The sequence below is a fragment of the Eucalyptus grandis genome, chromosome 11 (assembly GCF_016545825.1).
Source record: "Eucalyptus grandis isolate ANBG69807.140 chromosome 11, ASM1654582v1, whole genome shotgun sequence".
Classification (NCBI taxonomy): Eukaryota; Viridiplantae; Streptophyta; class Magnoliopsida; order Myrtales; family Myrtaceae; genus Eucalyptus; species Eucalyptus grandis.
In genome coordinates this window covers 27,905,542-27,921,146 of record NC_052622.1, presented here as the reverse complement: position 1 = coordinate 27,921,146, position 15,605 = coordinate 27,905,542, and the positions used below count along the sequence as shown (strand labels likewise).

At 38.7% G+C, this 15,605-nt stretch overlaps 1 protein-coding gene across 1 annotated transcript; it reads right to left on the bottom strand.

The window, feature by feature from the left end:
• Positions 1-2,466: 2,466 nt before the first annotated feature.
• LOC104425656 (GDSL esterase/lipase At5g03610) lies at positions 2,467-6,174 on the bottom strand. The gene is made up of 5 exons (XM_010038408.3): positions 6,026-6,174; positions 5,650-5,916; positions 4,114-4,388; positions 3,052-3,346; positions 2,467-2,863 (listed from the first exon to the last, which is right to left on the bottom strand). The coding sequence occupies exons 1-5, from the start codon at positions 6,075-6,077 to the stop codon at positions 2,655-2,657; spliced, it is 1,098 nt and encodes a 365-aa protein (XP_010036710.2). The 5' UTR covers positions 6,078-6,174; the 3' UTR covers positions 2,467-2,654.
• Positions 6,175-15,605: the final 9,431 nt, after the last annotated feature.

Sequence of the window (15,605 nt, the reverse complement as noted above, 5' to 3'; positions counted from 1 at the left end):
TTTGCTCTTTATTAGGAGAAACTTCAACATGCAAGGCTCTTCGGATGATCAACAGCTCACCATCACCGGCTTTCTCCACAACTTCTTCTTCCCGATCAGATTCGGAAATATTTTCGTCTTCATTGTCATCAGCCTCTTGAAGCGCCGAATTGATCTCCTCAATTTCTTCAAGAGTCATAACTCTCCGATTTGGACAATTTGCTTGTAAATGCCCAAAACCATGGCACTTAAAGCATTTCCTCGCATCACCTTCAAACTTCTTTTGGACTTCTTTGGAAGGCCAGACATTCTTTCCCTTGCCTCTGTCTTTTGTCGACGTACTCTCGCCCTTGCTTGAGGAAGCACCCTTAAGATAGGATGTCGCCTTTGTTGAGATTATGGAGGAAAACCTCTTGCTCTTCAATTGTTTTTCGACTTTTATGGCTAACTTGCATACGTCCTCAAAGGACCAATACGGTTGAAGTTCAACCATATCAACAATTTCTCGATGCATGCCGCCAAGGAAACGAGCGATGGTTTGCTCGCGAACTTCTGGAACTTCACTCCTCATTTTGAGTTGTTCAAACTCACGAATGTATTCTTCAACGCTCATCCCATGTTGTCTTAGGGAGTTCAGTTTGAGGAAGAGATCTTGCTTATAGTTGTCGGGCAAGAACCTCTTCTTCATCAACTTCTTGAGTTTTTCCCAAGACTTGATTCGGCCTTTTCCTTCCCTTGCTCGTTGATGCTTTAGATTCTCCCACCATAGAGAAGCATATTTGGTCAGCTTTAGGACAACAACCTTACATTTCTTCTAATCCGAATAGGATTTGACGTCAAAAATTCGTTCGGTTTTGTGTAGCCAATCCACAAAGTCATCGAGATTAAGATTACCGTCAAACTTAGGGACCTCCACTTTAATGTCTCTTTCATCCTCCTTATGCCTCCCTCTCCGTCTTCGTCTTCGAATTGGAGATTCATAATCACTAGAGTGCAGAATCGTTCGGTTGTCTCCAGTGGACTCGGAATCGCCATCAGAATTTTGACGAGATTCAGAATCTTCACGCCGATTTCGTTCATTAGGACGCCTTGCTGGTTGTCCTTGTCTTGCCGGATTCTCTAGAAGATTGAGGACTCGCTCCATTTGTTATTGAAGATTTTGGATTGCACGATCTCATCTTTCGTTGTGCGCTTGCTCTAGAGTCAAGCCTCTAGGAACTTGTTCATCCATAAGGAATTTGTAACAAAAGAAAGAAAGGAATCACTCAAATGAGTTGAACCTTGAGCTCTGATATCAATATTTTGATGCGTGATGGGGTGAGTGATTCAAGAATGGAGATTTTTTTTAGGGGATTTTTGTGGTTAAGTGTATGGAGTAGTGTATACGGTAAAGAAACAAAGAGGAATAATAAAAGATAGAACGATCTCCTCCCAAGGTATAAAGGCCACGCCACCAACCAAAGATGAGGATCGAGATCTACGAAGCTCACCACCAAGGCCTAAAGCTTCCACCGGCCAAGGATAAAGCACTTCGGGATAGGAGAAGCTCACCACCAAGGCCTAAAGATTCCACCAGCCAAGGATAAAGGGCTTCTTGGCTCACCACCAAGGAGTGATCTACGCTCTAAGGATAAAGAAACCAAAAGGAGTTATCCACTCTCCAAAGGAGTTCACTCAAGCAGAGGAAATCTCACCATTTTCATTCATGAAATTCGTATATCCCCTACATTGGATACTTTCCCCTATTTATAAGAGGATTTTAGCATTAGGAAATATTAAAAACAAACTTTAATGACCTAGGAACTGAAACGTTCGACTCTTGAGCTAGATAAAAATAAAAACAGCTAGGAACTTAATAAAAAGCCTTTACTATCACGGGAACTAAATGCCCTGAACTGAAACGTTCGACTCTTAAGCTATAAAAATAAAAACTCTTTATCACCGAACTAAATGCCCTTTAATCTTCGGCCTTCCACATTCTCGAACCGTAGCTTTCCGTGTTCTTGAACCTTTGGCTTTCCATATTCTTGAACCGCTTTCGTGAACCTCTAGCCTTCCCAAAATTCGAGCTCCTCCCTTGACCAAAAAATAATCCTTCTGAAACTACATCAATTGGTCATACAAGACATCTAAAATGGCCTCCCATTGATACCTATCGATAGACCACAAAGTACCGATAAGTAATTAACATTATTAATTCAAAATGATCAATCGAAGCACATAATGCCCAACTTCTTTATTGACTTGGATAAGCATCGATGGTTCTGAGTTGGTCCATGAAGCTACATTGGATGCTCCCGCATCACCTACGTTTCCTCTATCTTTCGGGACAGCTTGATAACAATAGACTGGAAGGATAACATTGAGGATTTCACAAGAATTTCAAAATACTGAGCGGAAAATTGTAAAAACTGAACCCACTTAAGGCAATTTGCCACGAATTTGGGAGTGCAAATCGTAACTCGACCCAAACTTTGTATTGCCACATCAAGATAAAGAAGGGCTGCATTTTGCTCAAATAAGAGTGGATAGTTGAAAACTTCATTCCTATCACATCGACCCAATTACACAATTTATTCGATCCTAAAAATGAAGAAAAAAAAATTACAATTGAATGGAGAAGTAACAGCAAAAATTACAAGAGAAAAGCTAAGAGACTAGCACTCCAGAAACTCCTAAAGTTGATCGAGATTTGGTCCAAGAGTCGAATACACAGCCCTCCAACCAGCCTGCGTGGGATGAACCATGTCCCAGAAGAAGAAAGCAGTGGGATCCTCACACACTGTGTACTTCTTCGTCCCGTTCGCATCCTCGCTCCCGCAGTTGTACTCACTGCTCATCCCCACGCAACATGGCTTCAATGGATTCTCAAATGTTGAATTCTCTGTAAAGACAAAATGAGAGTTACAAAATCTAAATGTTGGACACAGTTAATTGAGAATCGTGTTTTGCTACTGAAAAACCTCGGATATTCGATAGGTCTGTTCAATATGAGAGGAGAGGATCAAATTAAGAACCATATGCTAGAGCAAATGAACACATCGGACGATCAAGCATAGAAAATTTACGCACCAGTGTTCTCAAAGACCGAAGTGAAAGCAGCGTACAGATCGACAATGAGGAAAGTGGAAGGGTTAGTTTCGTTGTTCAGCTTGTCCACGGCTTGTTTCAGAAGCTGGTTGTGGTAGCCGACGAGTGAGTTGACGGTGTCGTTGCACTTTTGAAAGGACGTTGCGTAGCTGTAATTAGGAAGGCACCCCAAGGGTTGAAGAGCCGCGACGGCAATCTTCCTCGCGCCCAGTGTGTAGACGCGCTTCAAGTTCACGGTGAGTTGACTCACCACCTTGGTGATGAAGGCCGGCATGTCCTGTCAGTGTCATCAAATTGTTACATTCCGCATCTCATACAATAACAGAATGGCATCATATGAATTAGATTGTCCGGTCCTGATGTAAGCCTGTCTTCGACTGGAGTGGAATTGCGCCAGTACCACCTTAACTACAAAACATACTGTTCCTAGAGAGGCATTACGAGCTCTCAACAACAGGTGCTATTCATTAATGGGTCAAAATGACCGAATTTCTTATTTAGGCATGGTTATTTCAATGTTAATCATGTAACAAAACGGACCTATTTGATCGAACGGCTGTGATGAATAGATTTCAGGCGAAAAGGACATTGCTCACAAAGGCTCAAGTAGCAGTCACTCACGGGCAAACCAAGTACAAGGATTTGGTCATTTAGCAGTGTCTGCACGCATATGAAGAGAGCATTTGGTGTGTTGTGAGAGTCACGGGCTCTCCAAATGACGTGACCCCTTTAAATCTGTTTGGGCCCAAGAGCTTGTTAGGTCTTGTCCCTGGTGATGTCAAATTAGTCTAATTTCTCCAAAAAAAATAAAAATAAAAAACAAATATTTTGAAATCGACCCAAAGGAGGGGAAAAAAAATTAATTGCTTGAAGTCACACTCTCAGCATGTCATGGACAATTTCAGATTTGCCCAAACGGTGATATCAAGTATCAATTATTCAATCATTCACAAGATCGGAGGCTTTTCATTAGATATTTTGAGGATGTATTGTAAGGGAATATTTTCGAGCGCGGAACCATGATGTGGTCTGCCAATTAAGTACCTGGAAGGAGCCATTCCTGGCTGTGTAAGCGGAGTAGTCGTTGCCGGAGTTGGTGAGGAGGGCAACGGAGGAGTGGACGTCGGCGGCTGTGTAGACAGAGTCTCCGATCAGGCGCTGGAAGTAGTCGATCTGGACTGTCATGTTTGGGTCGGAGCTCAAGGTTTTGAACACCCCTGTTCCGCCGTAAGCGAAATTCATCCCGTATTTGAGACGGGTTGAGTTCACTCTCGTCCACCATTGGTAAGGTATGGGCGACTTAAGCCCAAAAAATCTGGCTGCAAAATGAAACAGTGCCTTTAGGAATAATAACGGCCGACTCCATTTTTGTTAATTAAGTGTTTTCATACACATTGAGATAATAATCGACCGATACAGAAATTCAATAAACATAAACAAATCTTTACCGGAAGGGTTTATTTATGTTAGTAAAATTAGATGTCTCCATAAAAAATGGACTTTCCATAAATCATTTTAAATTAGTAGCTCCAAAGGTTTAGTTGAATGATAAAATCATAGCATTTTATGTTTTTGGCTTTTAATTTTTGTTTAAAGCAACATTTTGGAGTTGGGATAAAAGTTTATTTTTCAGACTTACTAGACTTGAAAGTGGATGGCCTAAATTACACTAGATTGACAAATTGAACTTAGAAAAAAAGGTAGTTTGAATAGGTGACGGAGGTGAAAAATGAGTGCCCTAATTCTTTAGCATATCTATGTCATATGTAAAACAAACTCAGACAATAACTTCAAAATCTCAAACTTTATTCAAAGTATTACGAAGTTAATTAAAACATTATATTTTGTTATTGAAAACTACGGGTAAATTTGTAACATCAAAGTAAACAAAATAGCTACTTTTTTGCACTTGTTAAATTGGATTTTTTCCAATTCCAGAATTATTTACCGATACATTTTGTAAGAATAGGTCGAATAGTCAACCATTATTCCCTTCTTTACATATTTAAATAAACATTCTCTATCTTTTTTTCTTTTTTGCTAGTAATAATTAAAATTAGGGCCGAATATATTTCTTGCGCGTACTGCTAACGAGGAAACGAAATCTGTACGACTCTCGGATCAGGAAAGCATGTGAGGATGCAAGGAAAGGAAAGAGGGGAAGCTGATCTGACAAGATAGGAAGCAGGGGGGCAAAGAAAAAAATTTAAAAAAGAAAAGAAAAGAAAAGGCAACCTCAATAATGCAACGAATGAGAAAAAAAAAGCAGAAAAGTAATCATTGTTTTCTTCAGGAAAAGCAGCACGAACCTGGAAGGGCATGTACCCCACCATAGATAAATTATTATATTTACATGGAGCTACAGCAAATGCATTACCTGCTCCAAGGAAGAGAAAGCTAAAGATGTAATGTAAAGTGCATTTGATAAAGACCTTGGGATGGACACGAAGTTGCTTTTGTGATTTGTTTTTCTTAAAGAATGTGAAATTGATGCTGAACAGCAATCATGCACTATGAAGTTGACACCCCAGGCCGAAACTGAGAGAGAGCAAGGGAAGGTTGTACAGTGAGTGTACCGACCGACGAAATCGGTGAAGACGCGGCCGTCGGAGAAGCGCCCGGCCGGTTTTCCGGGGAAAGTGATGCCGTAAGGCACCCTCCACGAGCTCGCCTCCGATTTGTTGTTGTTCCCTGTGTCGGCGTACGAGTCTCCGAACACGAACAGCTTCGTCGCGTTGAAAGCGTAGGTGGGTTCCTCGTGACTTTGAGAGGAGTGGCGGTGGTGATGGTGGTGGTGGTGGTGGTGGTGGTGGTGGTGGTGAGATGAGCCGTGAACCGCCATGTGCCCTGCAGAAAGCCAGGGAAGAAGAGCTATCATCGTCAATGACCGGACCCAACAGAAGAAGAGGAGGAGTTCTGTGAAGGAATAAGGAGAGATTTGAGGGGAGAAATGAACCTGCGAGAAGAGAGAAGAGAAGGCAGGAGAGGAGCAGTTTTTGAGTGCCCATAGGGGAGAGAGAGGGTCAAAGAGAACGAAGGCAAAACGGAGGATGATTTGATGGTAGGAGAGGTTGATTGAGTTTGAGAATGAGACAGGGATATCAATTACATGCACTATTCCTTATATAGTGGTTCGGTCGAAGGCCGAAAGGAGACTACGAGCCATTGCGTGTCCAATAAAAATGAGTTTGAGAAAAATAATTATAACTATAATTAAACTTTAGGGCTCCTTTGGCACAGCCATAAGTTGCGCGTCATAAACCGGATCGAAGAGTTATGGCGAGATGCTTTAACAAACGTAGAAGCATTCCTTTTTGGGTAAGGTACAATGGACTTGATTTATATGAATCGTTGCAAGTGGTGAGTCTAACTCAATCCCCGTTTAATCTACTTATAATATATACAAAATAGGAATTGGTGAAAACTTGTCGTTGCGTTACTTGTCGTCATTTCTATCGTTATTGTAATAGGAATTGGATCATAATTTTTGTGGGGACCAAGGACAACAACTATTAAAAGGACATAGCAAAAAAGATGAAAGTTGGTCAATTTCTAGATAATTAAAATACGAGTTACTCTAAATACACAACTTGTCTAATAAATTTGTTACGCAACTCTCGTGAATCACTAGATTTGGATAGTCGGTCAATATTTCAAACTATAATTATCTCTACAAATATCGGTAGATATCATATTGCGCAAAATTACATAGACTGCATAATTTGTTAAATAATGTTTAGCGGTTTCTCTCTTGAGGTCACAAGATTTATCGTAAAAAAAATGGCTTTGAATTGGTAAAAAGTTAATTTCAATTCAATTTAGCAGTACACATCAATCTCAATAATTAAAAAGCCAGTTCCCTTTCTTCTTTTTTTTTTTTTTTTTTTTTTTTTGTTTTAGACTGGTCGATAATCGGAAAATCACTCAACTTGATTACGTGCAAATATTAAGGACGGAAGCAAAGAAGCTTCATTTGTCTTCTGGGGTTGCCATTGCTCGTCCGTCACGTCAAACAATTCTTGCGTAATAATATACTCATAGTAAAGGACGCGAGGGAGGCTGATGCAGTGTGAATGAGGGGATCTCGAAAGCTCGATTCGTGAGCACAGAGAGACGGATTCAAATTCACGTTTGTGCCCTAAAGTCAGCATGCCTTTGGCCTCGTCTTACTTAAACAAGCTGCTCTATTTGGACCGAGAAATCCTGGTCTTGCTCAGGCAGAAGTTTCGAGCGCGCAGTTTTGTAATTTAGGGTTTCGTTGTGTGTGAACTGTGCATTGTTTAGTGTTAAAGTTAGGGGAAAGTGGGCATGGGTACATGCCGGCCCACGTGCTCTCTATGATGAGTTCAACTTTCCGTAAGGAGGGTGTTACCAACTTCACTATTTTTTGCTTCTTCTTTGTAATGAATTGAATGGCAGGGCAGGAACATGTGCGTTTTGGGTCCGCTCTTATGGCCTAAAAAAAAAAGAAAAAAAAAGGCTGGGTCTACTCTTTCCAAATGTGCGTTTGAAGTTTCAGACTGCCTTAGTTTTCCTCCCATTGTTTATGATATATATTTTGCTCTCCCCTCAAATGTCAACATTATTTATTTTTCAGTAAGAAAAAAATTGAAAAAAGTTATTATATGAATTTAACATCGTTGAATGTTATGAACTTAAATTGTTTAAATGCTTGTACTTGTATAACTTGAACAAAATTTTCTGAAAGGTATATAATGAGATCTCTAGTAAATGGAATTGAAATCTCAAATACTGAAAATCAAATGTGTCAATGAGAAATAAAGGGATAATATCATGGATAGCTCCAAACTAAAATTGAGACCAACTTGAAAAGTTTAAGGACTAAATTGAAGAAAAATGACTATGCATTTTGAGTTTTATTAACCATAATTTGATGTGTCCAATGAACTTTGTAGTAAGTGCAAGGTTCCAAGTCTATAAGCATCACAGGCAAGTTTTTTTCATGGCGAATGTATTTTAGTCAAGACATGCCAATTGCATTTGACTAATCGTAATTTGTTTTCAATCACTAGATTAAACTTTAGCTTCTTTACAATTAATAACTATGAATTTTTTTGTATCTTCCTCCTCGGCCCATCACTGTAAAGAACTTCTTTACAATTAATAACTATGATTATTTTCCAATTAATAACCTATTACCTTAGTTTCTCATAAGCTTCATCTGAATTGCAAATTCCATTTCATCAACCATTCTTCATTTACGAAACCTTCAAACATAAACTGTGGAAATAGAACTTAGAAAAACAACATCATCATGGACATAATACAAGATCAACACACAACCTTAAGTATAATAACGCTAGTACGAACACCTTGGGGGGTGAATAGGTGATCAAATAAAATCTTGACAAATAAACACATAATAGAACAAATCAAGATCAAAGTTTGAATAAAGATCATAATCTATTATGTGATGAAATAAACTTCTTAAATAACTTGTAAGTGTGTAATAGACTTAAGTAAGAAGAGTCAAAGGAAGATAAAATTGCACACAAAATTTATAATAATTAAGCTTAGATCAAATCTATATCTATTCTTCCACACCGACAACTTATTAGCTGGATTCCACTATAGGATCAACAAGAGATTACAATGATGAGTGTAAACACTTAGTGGTAGATTGCACTAATTCACTAAGTTACTCTTTTTGGTGTTTATCTCTTTCGAGCACAACTTATAAAGCTCACAGAAGAAAACAAGTAATATTGAGATTAGCTTCACACTTTGGAATTTCAGGTTCACATCTCTATCTTCTTGACCAATTAATCTCCTTAAATACTTCTCCATTTTGCACTAGTCGTTTAGCCAATCATTAGAGGATTTTATTCTAATCTTCCTGTTGGACAGAATGATTCAAAGAGGTTGTGGCCGTTGAAGACAAAGGAGGAAATTCTAGTTAATTATGGTCGTTTATATAATCAGTATCTTGGTTTCCATAAGTATAACTTCTTTATTTGGAACTTGTCTCCAGAATTGATTTCATCAATTAGTGGTTGGCTTAATCAAATATATATTTTTGGAAGTGAAATCTTTAACTGGAATATTAGCTGTTGTTGATTATATTCTAAATCTGTCTCATTTTGGTCATGTGTCGTATTCTTGAAAAATCTCGTTCTGGACTTACTTTGATTTGGCCTTGTTACGTTTTGAACCCATCAAAGTTGGAAATTCACTTTGTAAATGTGTTTTTGGAATAGAATAGACTTTGTATAAAATCCTTGAAAGTTGTCCAAAATGATATATGTTGGTTCCAACGCCTGTTCTAATATAAACATTAGAACTAGAAAGAATTGTTAACTTCATTAGATGGAGTTTTCTCAACAAAATGAAGTATCATCCAAAGGCAATGAAGCATTATGGGCATTTATGAAGAGCCTTAAACACCCATGCTCGAGTACTCAAGCCATGCATGAGTCCCCCTCAAGCTTCAAAAAATTTGTAGGGGTCGAGCGTGTGCTTCAACGAAGATAGGACACATGGGGCACAACGTTTGTAAATTAGGTTTACACTTTAAGATATTAAAAATATATATAAAATATATATATATATATATATATATATATATATATATATAAATCAGTCTAGCCTGATTGATCCAATTCTAATCTTGAAATTCGAAACTAGACCAAAAACCACCGGTTCTGATTTTATGAAATCAGGAACTCCAGTCTAGTTCCATCCATGGAGTTCTTGATTTGATTGGTTTCGTTGCACATCCCTAGATAAAAGACATGAGAGTTTTTAGGTGATGGAGGCGAGAGGTTCGTGGGAGACTTGGAGACCCATAAATTCTAAAGGTGGGCAATATGGTCTTTTTTGTAATGAGACTATATTATGGTATAGTGGTAAAAACTGAGAACGGTTTTTGATATTTCCGTCACCACATTAGAGTGACCAAAGACGTCACACACCACTGTCGAATTGAACATAAGAATAATTCATCGCTGTGCGGTCAAAGTCAATACATCATGAGCGTCAAAGCCTTGAAGTTTGAACTCGTCTTCCTTCTTGGTGGCCAAACAAATGCGTGTTCTCCTAATGTCAATGGCTTAAAAATAAGCTCAATTTTGTAATGAGAAAATAACCCATAAGTGTCATAACTTTCAAGCGACATTCACTTTGGCATTATAACTTTTTAATTAATCACTGAATGTGAAAATTTTGAAAAGAGTTTCATTTAAGTGCTGTTGGCAATTTCGATTTTTAAAAAATACCTAACATTAATGGCTTAAAAATAAGCTCATTTTTACGAGGGGAAATGGCATTACAAGTGTCATAACTTTCAAGCAGCATTCATTTAGGTATTATAATTTTTTCAATTGATCACTTGAATTTCATAACTTATGAAAAAAAAAAACCATCTACTTGAGTAGCATCAATAATTTCCATTTTTGATAGATACCATGACATTACTTCAATATATACCGGCCGATGTGGCTCGTCAGGAAATGAAGTCAATAAAAGAGTGTGGAAATGACATCGTTGGCCCTTTGTTGGATTCTCCGCTCGAACCACTCCCGTTTGATTACAGGGGCTTCGAACTCCTCACTACCACAAACGACTAGGGGATCTACATCGTCGTCATTGGCATGAACAAATCCAAGTTTCTGGCGAATCTGAGACTCAGCATTGTCTTCCATTCCCATTCGAGAAACAACAGAATCGGCGTTGTTGCCCTTCTCATCGTCTCGTGGTGATGGATTTGCTAATGCAAATCGATCTTTTTCACAACCGGCTTCGCGTGGTGCTGCGGAAGAAGAATTTGAATCTAGTGCTTCTACATCTTATTCTTCTCCACTGTCTCCAATATGGTTTGAACTCCCAGTTGCCATCTCGATACTATGGACTTCAATTTTCTTTTAAAAAATCACGTCTGACTTAAATCTATTAAAAAAAAACCCATAAAACAAATCATTAGATAATCACATAAGAGGAACTCAAATGAATAATTTTTTTTTCAATGTTATCACACTCAAGTAATCAATTAAAAAATTATGCCACCAAAAAAATTATGATATTTGTGATTTTTTTTTTCTCTCATAACAAAGATGACCCCTCCTCTCTAAGCATGGGAAGAAAGGTCTTGTTGTGACATGCTACGCCTTATTCATATCCTCTTTGTCCTGAAGATCATTCTATGTGCTCATTGAATCGGGACATTATCAACGGTTGCCCTTTTTTGACCAATGACCGTCGCTAATCTCGAACCTAGGTTAAGCCAACCCCAAGGTCCTTCGATCTAAGTGCTTAGATAGTGCTGATTGAGCCGTGCTCGGCTTAAGCCTTAGATCTCTAGCTCATCGCTGCGGCCGGTTTGTTCTTGTCGGATGTAGCAACAACAAGAGAGAGGGAGGTCAAAAAGGAAGGCGCAACATGCTGGTCTTTGCAGGGAGCAAATGTGGATAGATGGTGGCGAGGCTCGGAAGAGGCGAGGGTCAAACAAGCACACCTCTAAAAACGAAGAAGCTAAAACAATTATATGTCAACGTGGAGACCTCCCTTTGTTAATTTCAATCATCAGGTTTTTTGGGGTTCTTTCTTTGCTTTGCATCCTAATTGAATTTCGCTCGTGCAAGTTGACGACCCATTCCTATTCGGACTTCTAATAACGCCTCAATCGAGCGTCCCGCAACCTGGGCCGGACGTTCTCCGCAATTCGATTTGGGCTGAGGTTTGCTCAGTGGACTGAAGATTAAGACATACCTTAACATTCGTATTAACATGTGATGCACGGGCTCGTGTCATCAATGGCACCTAAAAACAACGGAGCTAAACGAAACGCTTCAGTTCATGTGGAGCAAAAGCGATTTCAAGCGCCACAGATCAGATCGAGGCAACTTCTTGTGCTTCAGAAACTGTTCAGACATGAACTAATGAAATCTGCAGGCATTGGACGCTGAAGACTGTATTTCATGACAGCAGATTGAACGAAGACATTTTCTAGATCAAATCAATCGCATCATTTATCTGAATAGCTATACAGTATTTTTTTTTTTTTTTTTTTTTTTGTCTACATCTTTCTTCGAAGGAAAAAAAAAATACAGCAAAAATATGTTTTGGGTATAGCACTTGGGGCGTCATGGACAGTGAAGTAGACAATGACTACTTACAGCAAACTTCCATTTTCCTCTTCCTGCATCACTTCAAGCTCGACCTCTCTCTAAAAGGCGTGATCGTGATGACTAGCCCGGGATAGACATCATCGGGGTCGTATATATGCGGATTGTTCTCCAGAATGAAAGGATCCTCGCATTTCGCGCTGATGGTTTGCAGCGTTTCACCTTCCCGAACCACGTAGATTTCGTCGCACGGCATGTCGCCATTGATTATGTTTGCGTTGGCAAGAGTCTCCTCGCCGACAACGAACTCACTTTTGCTCGTCTGGGAGTAACCCAGGAGGAGCGCTAACGCAACGAGTAGAGCCAAACAACAGCTGCATTTCCTCTCGGCCATGGCTATTTTGAATGGAAATGCTGCAGCAGAAGGATTGAGTTTGTTTGGTATCAGCTTAATTGTTAAAGCTGTGCCTTGAAGAGAGGATTTGAGGTTTCTTAAAAGTATGGTTCTAGTTCTGCTCATTTATCTTTACTATAAATAAGGTACGATGTTCTTTTCTTTTTGGTGTTGTTGGAGAGGGAGTTGGAACGGTTCTTTCAGCGTAGTAGGTAATCTTAGCATCACGACTTTTATTTTGGTCTCTATCAGTGGAAAAACCAAATAAGCAACCATCGTCAGATAAATTATTTGCACAAATAATAGTCTCTAAAGAAATTTTCTAAGTGGATAAATGTTTGATTAAAATATGACGGATTTTCTTTTTTTAAAGATTAAGAGAAAGATGTGATAGACATGTGCGTATTTCACTGTCTCCCAATAAGAATAAATCCGAGGACCACACTGTATCTTGTGGGCAATTTTAAATGATACGCGTGGACTTGAGTGAGTATAGAGAATTACTCATCTCATTGGTGAGAAATGTAGGTCGTGTAGGAAAAAGTTACACGGCCTATTCATCTAAAGTTTATCTTTTTACTAAATCATATGGCAAGATTTATTGATAAATTTATAAAACAAGTGTGACCCGCCTATGAATGATTGGCTTGCTAAACATCCAATGTGAAAGTGTCGCACCTTTCAGTAATGAAATTTGAGTGACAGCCCTTAGTACAGATAGCATAGCACGCAAGCATATGGTATGAATCTAATGCACACACTAAGTATGCATTTGTTTTGTGAAAAATAATTAATTTAAAAAATATTTTATAAAAAAAGTTAAGTTGTATCTTTTACAAAAATAATAATTTTTTTTTTTTCAATTTTCACGAAAATGTTTAGACATAATAAAAATATTTTTTATTGACTAATTATTTCAAGCGATATAAGTGGTCATTTTTAGGAAAATATTTTCCAAATAATTTATTTTGCGCAAAACAAAAGTACCCTAAACCGAATCCAAGACTTTAGTACAAGACCTGTGTGAGATTCCACATTCATGCAGTAAGTTCTCACTTGAACGATGGTCTGACAGTCATGGTGAAATTGGTAAAAAAATGTCATAGTGAATCTACTAAAAAAAATGTTACTCAATCTAATGAAGGAATGTCATAGTGATTTTGGTGCCCGAGAGATACTCCCGCGTGGACGGGGTCATACAAACTTGAGCACGCATGATATAACAATTCTGGGATTAGGTAAGATTCATTCCTCTTTGAATGCATGAAGCCTCTTTTGTATTATTCAACTTGACGGTAGTTGCTCGAAAATGATGTATACCTTGCGCAAACCATCAAGAAAAGAAAATATGCAGTAATCAGTCAAATGATCATGTCAATACCAAAATGAAAATGGATGTCGCACCTGTGATTCTTGGAACAGCAAAACTCATCTTGTCAACGGTTGACTTCATCAATTCCCCTCAGACTTTAGTGGATGGTAACACTTCTGAACCCTTCGACTTGGTCTTTGTGTATTTTTTGAGTCGTTGAACCTTAATTTGACTAAGCAAAAAGGGGCAAGTAGGCTTGATTATTACTTCTGTGACTCGAGCCAAAAACCCAAGTAATGGTACGAGGTTAATTTTCAAATGGCAAGATGGTCTTTTTGGTTAGAGCATACAATGTTTGTTATGGCGACAAAAATACTATAGCATATATGGCCATAGATAAGTGATACTAGTTTACGATGTTGTCTATTTTGAGATTACTAATAGTAACAAATCACATGATTGATGGAAAGCTTTCAAATGCGTAATTCACTTTATCATATGTAAAAGTCGGAATTCTAATCATTTCATTGCAAAAACTCAAGGTGTCTCCATCTGTCCTAAGAAAAAAGGAGAAAGAGGAAAACTGAGGAAAAGGTCACAGAATATCCGTGGATGATGACATCTCTTGGCCACATTGCCACATCAGAAAGGTATACGACTTGCCACCATTCTCCTCAATTTTTCTTGAACGACCCGCATTGATACATCAGCATTGATATTAAAAGTCCGCAATGTCGGGTGCAAGTTCAAGTTCAACCCGTTGAGAAGCTTATTCCTACAACCACTTTTTATAAATTAACTCGATGTCGAGCATGCAACCGCTGCTTTTGTCTATTGTAAAAGATTAGAGCCACATAGTACACTTTAATCTTCAATTTTGGAAGTTATTCTCCAACTCTGGCCCCAAGTGAAATCCACTTAGGACAGGTGGACGTTTTCAGCAAATCTGAGCCGCTTATCTGCAAAAATAAGACGATTACCGCCTACTCCTCTAGCATAGTCATTGGCAACGAAATCTAATTTCAAGTGAGCTTGCATCGGTGAAGAGAGAGATCTCTTTTGTGCATGCTATCGGTCAGCTTTAACAGGCCACGAGAAATTTCAATCATAGCTCTCCCCACCATTCGACAAGACTTACATGAACCTAATCCATCGCGATCATTAATCATGTAGATTCACATGCGAAGCCAAATAATCAATGGTCAAGAGGAACCTACAACAATAGACCCAACTCCAGAATAGTTTTTTCCCTTCTACCATCACCGAGATAGAGACAAAAAATAAAAATATGAAACAAAATAATGCACGTGTATATAATTGGTAGTCCGCTGTAATCATTAATGAAAGACCAAACGAATCGTTGTTACACATAACCTTCCTGTCTGTTGTTTTCCTTCCTCTCAATCTGAAGCGCTCAAGAACTAATTACAGATGACAAAATTAAGCTCAAACCTTCCTTGGCCTCTCTTCCCTCTGTTAAAAATAGCTTTCTAGCCCCAATTTGAATTATGGGACTGCTCAAGTCTTTGCAGGAGAGTATCATGTCGAAAACTACATTCAGCTAGGAGGTCAAGTGTCTTTGTCATGCCTCCTCTGTGGTCCACAAGCAGCTCGAATCACTCAGAGGTAAGACCAGCCTTCTCGGGGGTTCCTTTGCTACACGGCTTCTAAATGGAGAGAGAGCTCCCATCGAGATGCAACCTTCTTGTTCAACCTCATCTTGAATTTGATCACCTTTTTTCTTACCTAT